This window comes from Cibotium barometz, chromosome 18 (assembly GCF_041138505.1).
Source record: "Cibotium barometz isolate CiBa-2024 chromosome 18, ASM4113850v1, whole genome shotgun sequence".
NCBI lineage: Eukaryota > Viridiplantae > Streptophyta > Polypodiopsida > Cyatheales > Cibotiaceae > Cibotium > Cibotium barometz.
In genome coordinates, this window is record NC_141063.1 from 4,919,111 (window position 1) to 4,928,627 (window position 9,517).

General features: G+C 43.0%; 1 protein-coding gene across 7 annotated transcripts in view; it reads left to right on the top strand.

Annotated features, from left to right (window-relative positions):
* Positions 1 to 8,691, top strand: part of KEA3 (K+ efflux antiporter 3) — a 91,693-nt gene extending 83,002 nt beyond the window's left edge. For 4 of the 7 annotated variants that reach the window (XR_015267827.1, XR_015267829.1, XR_015267828.1 and 1 more), the window contains 5 exons: positions 6,748 to 6,909; positions 7,025 to 7,114; positions 7,226 to 7,387; positions 7,537 to 8,126; positions 8,249 to 8,691. Coding sequence is in view for 2 of the 7 variants with exons in the window: in XM_086811998.1 (XP_086668124.1) it covers positions 6,748 to 6,909; positions 7,025 to 7,114; positions 7,226 to 7,387; positions 7,537 to 8,061 (939 nt within the window). In the remaining 5 variants the exon portion in view is untranslated. The other 3 variants (XM_086811998.1, XM_086811999.1, XR_015267831.1) reach the window with 2 other exon arrangements.
* Positions 8,692 to 9,517: the final 826 nt, after the last annotated feature.

Sequence of the window (9,517 nt, forward strand, 5' to 3'; positions counted from 1 at the left end):
TTAAAACTCTACCACACATGTGAAATAGGCGTCTCCTTCATGAGGGGGGAATTCCCATTGTGAGGTGTCAAAATTTCATTTTTTTAGTATTTCCTTTGGTCCTTAGCCCACTTTTCATCTTATGTGAGTATTTACTCATTTTTGGAGGGATTTTCTTTATTTCTTCTATTTATCTTCTCCACACATTTGGATGAATCTGATTGGCCTCTCAAAACCTTAATTTAAAATTTTCAGAAAATCTGGATCCCTAGGATAAGGCCTCTTGAACAGATTATACTTGATTTCTAATGCACCTTCTGAAAATCTTTTTGAACTTTTGTTTCTGGGGAACTTATTTTAATAAGAAGAGAGATTTTTCCATGCAAAAATATTCAAAATCTGAATAATCCCTCTCTAGAATATTTTCTCTCTTTAGGCCAAAACAAGTAGAAACAAGATCTTTTATATTTTTGAAGAGGGATTTGATTACAGGGGAAGATGCTGGACATCTTGAGAGGTTGGGGAGGAATCTTACACTCTATCCTGGATTCCTAGAAACAATGCCCTTTTTAACATCTATGTGAGGGGCACGACTGTTGACCTAGTCCTCTCGACCAGAGAAATTTAGAGGAGATAAGCATTCCTGTCCATAGAATGCCTAAAATGGTGACATCCCTATGTTCTTGTGATAAGATGCATTATAGGTATATTCTACTAAAGAAAGGTATTGAATCTATCTTCTTGGCTTCTGCCTGCAATATGCTCTAAGAATGTCTTCAATTACTTGGTTGACTCTCTCAGTTTGGCCATGAGTCTCTGGATGGTAAGCTATACTAAAGCAAAGTTGAGTACCCAAGGCTTGAAATAAGGACTTTCAAAACTTTGAAGTGAAGTCGGAGTCTCGATTGCTGACTATCCTCTTCGGTAAACCATGCAGCTTAAAGACCTCAGCTTTAAAGGTTTTCTTTGCTTGTATAAGATAAGCTACTTTGGTGAGAAAATCCACCACTACAAAAATGGAATCATATCCTCCTTGTACAATGGGGAGACTTGTGATAAAATCCATACTAATGCATTCCCACTTCATTTGAGGAATATCCAAGGGTTGAAGCTTTCCAGGCATCTTGACTCTTTCACCTTTGATCCTTTCCTTTGATCCTTTGACATGAGAGACATTGCTTCAAGTATCAAGGACATTATTTTTTTAGCTTGCCCAGTGATAGCTCCTCCTTAGAGCATTCAAGGTCTCCGCATAGCCTAGGTGCCCTGCGAGCTATCATGAGCTTCATGGAGGATTAGCTTCTTTAGGGAAGGGTCCTTAGGAATACATAGCCTGTGATTGAAGTAGAGGGCACCCATCATGGGTGGAGTAACCCATTTTTCTTCTCTGAGTTTCTCTTGTCTTCGACTAGGTTCACCATCCTTTGGTAGTCAAGATCATGAAATGAGACTTCTTTCACCTTGACCAATAAATATGGAATCATTTGGCATAGAAATTGCACTCAAGAAAGATTTACGGCTAAGTACATCTACTACCACATTATCCTTCCCAGGGTGGAATTTGATGTCGAAGTCATATTCTTATATGATTTCAACCCATCTTCTCTGTCTCATATTGAGGCTAAACTAGGTGAAGATTCACTTTAGATTGTTGTGGTCGGTTATAAGCTCGAACTTTTGCCTCAGGAGGTAATGTCTTTATAACTTGAGGCAATGAGCAAGTGATAAGAGTTTCAAATCATGGGTGGCATAGTTGGTCTCATATTGCTTCAGCTTATTGAGAGAGGGGTTGTTGGCCATAGAGGGGTGTTGGTGCTGGGAGGTTTATATAGGATGTGGTATGGGTATACGAGTACAGGTAAGGAGAGAGCAAAGAGGGGTGGAAAGGATGGTGTACGTGAAAGTACGTTGGTTTGTGGTTGCATGAGCCTGTGGAAAGGGCGGCGCCTGTAAGTAGGCTAAAGGTGGGGTACGCATGGACCTCCTAGGATAGTGGTCGCATGGGTGTCCACGTGGCGGCTAAGGAAACCTTACGTTAGGGTGCTCAGTCTTTGATCCGTGTGCGGCCGTTTTGTATGGGTGCCTTGGTATGTATATGGTCCAGGGTAAGGTCCTTTGATGCACGTTTCCCAAGGAGGTATATACCTTTTGGAGCGAGAACATCTTTTTTTGGTGTACGGACCTCAATATGCGTGACTGTGTGTCCGACAACCATTTTTTTTGGTGAAATTGTCCGGGTTGTTTTCTTGGTCGCAAGGGTGCAATCTGTTCGTCAATTGGACACCCAGACAGGTATTTATTAAGGTCGGAAGTTTACCATGATTTAACTAAAAATTTACAGAGGCTTATTCCGGCATCCGTTTCGAGTGCTGTAAAATCATGTTTTAGGCTAAAATTACGCGCAGTTTTTAAAGTTGGACTCAGAATTTTAAGATTCCAAGTAAAAAATAGCTCAATTATTAAAATGATAATTTTTACACTATAAAAAAGAGCATAATTTCATTTATTAAATGGACGTATATTATTATGGAAGATGGGCATGTTACACTTTACGAGGAGGATTGCATAGGTCTTGGCCTTCCTCTCCTCAGTTTTGGTGCAGGAGTGGATCTTAGAGTCCCATGTGATGTTGGAGAGTCCCATGTGAACCTAAGATCAGAGCTTATCAGCAGCATGGCTGCATGGTACATGGCATGCCTTACACGCAGTAAGGCCATTGTGGTGGCCGTGTGTTTAGGCCATTGGAGTGTAGTAAATCCTCCAGGAGTCACAGCACCTTGGTGTGTGGGATTGTCCAAAGGTGCAGCAGGTTTGGTGGAGGATTTTCCATTCGGTCACTTCCGAACCTAGCACTCTTCACTTCATTACGTGGGGTGCAATCGCTTACGCCACGGAAGTGGGAGCGGCTCTATTTTATGAGGAGGATTGCATAGGTCTTGGCCTTCATCTCACACTTTCGGATCTCAGCCTTCCTCTCTCCTCGGTTTTGGTGCCGAAGTGGATCTCAGAGTCCCATGTGAGCCCAAGATCAGAGCTTATAAGCAGCATGGATGCTTCGCACATTTGGCGTGCCCTATGCAGGGTGGCCATTGATTGATCGGTCAACCTGCCAGGGAGACTATATGCTTCATTTGGACAAACATCGTCATCATCACCCTCCATGAGGAAAAAGCCACACGGGGCTTTTACTGCCAAACTCCCCGACCCCCGACGGCCCCCCCCCCCCCCCCCCCCCCCCCCCCCAAATTAAAAAAAAAAAAAACCGGGTGCCTTTGCAAATGAAGAAACGGCCTCGGCTCCAACTGGGCAAGAAGATAGCACAACAATGCTGCATTTGTTCCAACTTCCAATTCACCTGTGAGGCGCTCCCATTGCCCGCCCTCCCCCAATGTAGCCTCACTCCAATAGCAACCAGCCAGAGAGGGAGCCCCCCTCTCCTTATTTTCTTTGAGTTGCTTTAGACCTTGCATGACAAACCATTTCTACTTGTCGGCTCCTTTGAGGGTTGTAGTTTGCTTAATGTAGACGCTTTCTTTTGACTAAAAGAAGGATACTTTCTTGGAGAAAAAGAGTCTTTGGAAATACTGCTGCGTGGTCATCTTAGCTCAACGACTTACATCAAGACCTTCCAATCTCAGAAAGTATCATTGAATCCTTGTGAAAATCCAGCTGGATGTAAGAGCCTTAAAGCCTCCAACCAATAGCACCTCTCTTTGGGCTTTGGGGTCCACATCCCTGTAATTTTGCTTGCTTTTACCTTTGCATGATTCAAGTGTCTCTTGATTAACTGCATTGCTATCTTATGCATGGTGCAGATCTTTCCGCATGCCATCATTTTCTTTCTTACCAGCTTGCAATGCAGCAAGCATTCTGGCGAAATGTGTATCTTTACTATGAGGCCTCCTTGGAGGGCGGCCTTCAAAGCTTTCCCTAAATCATTCTTGAAGGCAGTGAAATATAAGTATGCTTTACCTACCTCTTTGATTTGGTCAGTGAATGTCCCATATAGGTAATACATCTAAAGCATATTTGAATTGAAGGCCTTTATTTTCTTTCCATGTTCTGTGCATGGCGAACGTGTTAGCACATTCATCCCCAGTTTCTGCCCATTTTTGGTGTCCTTTTGGTCCCTTTTGCACGGCCCTTGATTGTGGGCTGGGCACCCCTATTTTACATACTTTTTTGGGATTTTTCCCAGCCCGTATGGTTTTTTCCCAGTCGGCCAGCTATTCAGCTCCAGTCACCTTTCTTATTCAGCTCCAGTCGGCCAGCACTAGGTGGGCTGGCCTCTCACCTTTTCATCTTGTCTTGTATATCTTTTGCTCCCTCACTTATGAGACTGCTTGTGTCTCTTGCTTGGGACTGTTTTGCTTCAGTATATTCAGCATAGTTGCTCCATCTCTCTCTCTCTTGCACTCTCTATTTAGCACACTCTAGTGCCCTTTTTACTTCCGCTCTATGCACTCTTTCATGGTATCATCGCTCCCGGTTCAACGATTCCATCTGCTGCCCTAGATTTAGCCCTATTTACAGTCCCTTATCCTCTGCGTTTTTCAGATTTGCAGCCTTCTTCTTGCTGCGTTTTGTGGACAGCTTCTGCTAGTTGGTTCTCCTTTAGTTTGGCTTCATCGCTTGGTAACTTTTCATCAGCATTTCATTCCTACTTGGAGTTTGGATCTAGGCGGCCTGTTTTTTGAGGATAGCAGCCCCTCTTTGGCTACGTTTTCCTCTCCGGTGGACATTCCCTTTTGTAGGGTGGGTTTTGTGGTGGTTCGGGCTCTGGTGGCAACCTTGGTACCTGTGGTGGACACTACTTCTTCTAAGATTGTGCGTTTTTTTCTTGAGGAGAGCCCAAGCTACAGTCCTAGTTGATGCCTTTCCCTCTTGCACCCTCTTACAGCATATTCCTAGGCCCTGTGTGGCTACCTTTTCTCTCTATATCAAATCTGCATTTTTTGCTTCCCTCTTCTGGTGGCCTCAAGGTTGGAGGTACAGTTGACAGAAGCTTCTGCGTTTTTTGCTACAGGAGGATTTTCGAGTGCTGTCCAGCCTCTTAGGGCTGCGTTTTGGTGGGAGGAAGGGACCTACATCAGCATTTTCTGATTTGGACAGTTTTTTATCTTATGAGGTTTGGTCCTATTGGTTGGATCAATGATGATAGCTTCAGATTTGGCTCCCGTACCACTTTCTTGTTATTTCTTAGATGAGGCAGACAAGTTGGATGGTGGTAACTTTCAGTCCTGGAAGTTGCAGGTTACTTCTATTCTCAGGGAGTATGGTTTGATGGAGTTTCTCTCGTACAAGAATCGATGCTTGCCGAACCTTGCCTCTGCGGAGGATGTGTGTCGGTGGAGGAAGACTGACGGACAGATCTATATGCCTTTCTCCTCGTGAATTATCAGGATTCGGTTCTTCAACACTTCATGATCTTCATCTATGCTCCTAATGATGCTTCTACTTTCTATGTGTGGCAGTTGCTTTGTGACCTGTATGCTGAGGCCAGTGGTCGGCAGATGGTTTCTCCTTCTGGGTGCTATGCAGCCAGTGATCTTGTGGATACTTCTTTTAGAGATGTTCCTGCAGTGAAGGATAGGGGGCTAGTTTTGCTCACTGCATCTGAGGAGTTTGTTTCTCCTGTTGCCTTGCCTTCAGTTTCTGTGCATACTTCTCCTTGCCAGGATGATATATCTGGTAATGTTTTTGAGGAAGATAGTGGGCTATCTTTGCTCACAGCTTCTGAGGGGGATTTGTCTCCTATTGCTTCGCCTCCGACTCTTTCTTCAACAACCAGTGACCAGGATGTGTTGCTGGTCCCTTTGCCTTCTATGGACAGTATATTCAGCATAGTTGCTCCATATCTCTCTCTCTCTTGCACTCTCTATTCAGCACACTCTAGTGCCCTTTTGCTTCCACTCTGTGCACTCTTTTAGAGACGCTCTTCTGATCACTGCTGAAGTTGCACTACCCATGTCAAGCTGCTCCAAAACAAACAAGCTCGGTTCCATTGACACCCACAACAATCTTCCCAGAACCTCAGCTCATCTGTTGAAAGAATACACCATTTTTGGTTGTCACCATTTTAAAAAAGAGAATGATCACTTGACTTTTTGTTGCTGCTCAAGTCAAATTGCACACATGGCTGCATTTGATTGGCTTTGCTCTTTAGTGTTAACCTTCATTATGGCTGAGTCTCCCCTTGACCTCCCAAGAAGTGATGACTCACAATGGTGATCGATTTATGAAGATTTGTCTACCAGTCTCAGCCTCCTCCCCTTACGAAGTTCTTCCAGCAGGCTGTTTGAGTGGTCTCAGTAATGGTCTGGTTTGTCACCAAACTATTTTCGGCAGATATGGACTCCTTTTAACCTCTACATAATGCCGTATTTGTTCTCTGGGAAATTAAATTCAGGTAAAACTTTCCCTGTTTGTATTTAAAATCAGGTAAAACTTTCCCTGTTTCTCCTTATCATATATTTCTATTTGTATGGTAGGTTAATATTTTTATTTTGTCAATTATTGTATCAGTGTAAATTTTTGTCTTATGGTGGCAGCTGTTAAGTTCTTAACAGGTAGAATGCAAGTCCAAGTTTCAGAATCTACTGATTAATAGACTGCAAACTTCATATCTGTGTGCACAGTATGTATGCAAACCCAGATTGTGAAAATTAACCATTGCTGTTTGTGTACGTTATTCAAACTAATGCTGTTTGTGTACGTCATTCAAACTTAGAAGCAGTGATCTAATGAGTGGTTATGTGAATCAATCAGACTGCTCGGAAACTAGGATTTCCAGTCCTCTATGGAGATGGTTCGCGTCCTGCTGTGCTGCAGACAGCAGGCATCACTATGCCGAAGGCAGTTATGGTAATGTACACTGCCCGACAAAAAGCAGTACAGGCCGTGGAGCGGTTGCGATTAGCATTCCCAGGGGTAATAGAGAGCATAATTTGAAAAGCATTGGCTTACCTCCATTTATGTATGGAGAAGGTGACTGAATGATCTAGTGCCGATTTATGACTCAGTACTTTTTTCTTTGCGCTGGCAGATACCTATATACGCTCGTGCACAGGACCTTGCACATTTGCTTGAGTTGAAGGCAGCAGGAGCTACTGATGCTGTTCTTGAGAATACCGAGGTGACATTTTGTGTGCTTCCAATGGGTCGAAGAGAGCGAGGCCATTCTTTGCTGCTTCAAATTCCAATGCTCTATAGCTCAAAGTTTTGATGAGTATTGTGTTGATTGCAGACCAGTTTGCAGCTAGGGTCTGTCCTTCTTCGAGGGTTAGGTGTATTGTCTGATGATGTCAGCTTCTTAACCCGCGTTATGCGTGAATCCATGGAGCTGCGTGCCAGAGTGGCACTCGAAAAGCAGGAAGAAAAAGAAGAAGATTGGCTGAAACCCTTTCAGGTTCAAACTCGTTACTCTTATGTGGTTTTTCTTTCTGCCACCCTACTGCTGTTCAAGTATCGACTAATACAAAAGCTATTATGGCAAAAGCTAGGCAAAACATGGGATGCAAGGTTGCCTAACTTGGTCGTCGTGTTGTGGTTGAGTAGGTGAAAGTTAGGCAAACATGGGATGCCCGTATGCAAAAGCAACGCGTTAAAGATGAAGCAAGACGGACTTCTTCTCAAACCAAAATACAAACAGTCACCACCGTCGCAGTGAGAGAGTTGGAAGCAATGTCAGACTCTGCATACACCAATGGTAGTTTATCAGAGCAGGAATCAGAATCAATAGATGCATCAGGAGGCCTGAGGTTCTCCAAAGAAGAAGGTGGCAGTCTTGACAACAGGGAGACAAAAAATTTCACAGAGCCCACCACAATATCTACTATCCCGAAGTCTCCCCCCTTAGACTTGTCTAGCACTGACAAAGCTAAGCTGCCCTGGCATCAGAGGATGAGCTTTTCCAACTATGACCAGAATTCTGGGACAGGACGACAAGCAATGCCTGCAAACCAAGATGCTAGAGGAGTGACATGGTGTGCATTGACTAATGATGATGAAGGCTCTGGCGTTTTTGAAGAGGACCAGCCGGAGAGGGGTACAATAGACCAGAGTGTTGAAATACATGAGTAATGAGTAATTGTAATTAGATTGTGATTCTCATTGAAGACATTACTTGTACAATAGCTGATTGATTTGTGAGTACACACTTACTTTACTTTACACTACGATAAAAGCAGCTTATTGTTTGGGATGCTCTGCTAAGTTTGAAATCGACTAATAACAAAAATGGCTAACTCATCGTGTTCTCTGGCTGCAGCTTGGACCCAATGGCATGTCGAAGTCAGGCATGTCCCACGTTCTTAATTTTTTGACCGTTCACAAAAGAAAGATGGGCGATGAGATAAAGATTTCTTCACTTGTTTTATTGAAAGAAGTTATTAGGTGAATTGTATGCACAGGCTAAAGTAAAAGCCCTTCTCCTGTAAAAGCCTGATAAGGGTTTTCTCTAAGTTGGGTTGAACATCTTCATCGTCAATAAGTTGGGTTGAACATCTTCATCTTCACTTGCTCGCTAGAAGTGGTGTGGGCCCTGGTAGGTGAAGATTATTAATGTGAGGAAAAGGTAGGGGACTTGGCCTTATATGATACAATAGGCTAGCTTCATTTCATTGAAGGTATAACCCAAGGCAGTTTCCTTACAAAGTTAACTGCAAAAATAAACTGGCATTATTTTTTTTGGAATCCACACACAACTATCCGCATCTGTGCCTCTTGCAATGATGTCAACAAGTGGGAATGCCCACATGGAGCTCTACAGGAGAGGCGTGATATATTTTACGGGCTCGTAATGTTAGGTATTGGTGGGGGGGGGATTCTCACTGAATGATGGCTATGCCTTCGCTAATATGGTAATAGATTTCTCTCTCTAGATATATAATAACATCACGAGGGTCCTTACACCAACGAATATGCGAGCTTTTCACAAGCACGGCATTATCATGTACAGCTTGGGGATGAAGGTTATGTATTAACATAGTTGACAAAAAGAAGAAAAAAAGATAAAGAAAGCGAAGAAAAGACCTAGTCTAAGAATGTAATACAGTCTTGAAGCTGGTCTCAGGCAGTTCAATTAACAACTCTATGATCCCAATCTAACATAGTTTAAGAATGTAACACAATCTTGAAGCTGGACTCAGGCAGTTCAGTGTACAACTCCATGATCCCAACCTAATTTCCTTTCATTTCCTCGGCAACATATTCTAACTGTTTTCCTACTCACAATAAATAATGACTTCCCCTCTGCCCAAGGGAAGTGTTTCAAAATTTCACACCATAGTAACATCGTATCATCTTACTGTGTCTTGGTGTATCACAAATATCTAACAGCCTCAACTTCTTTCAAAAACAGCCAAGCCGGGCCAAAATATGTTTATCTACTCTACTTAATTTCTTAATTTTATTAAGGTTTTATTTAGAAGTCCCCTCTTTTATGCAAATGGGTTCACACGCATTACTTGCTCACAATAGTTAGTTTGGCTGGCTAGCATCAATCTGCTCAAGATGACATTGTACAATGTAAGGATTA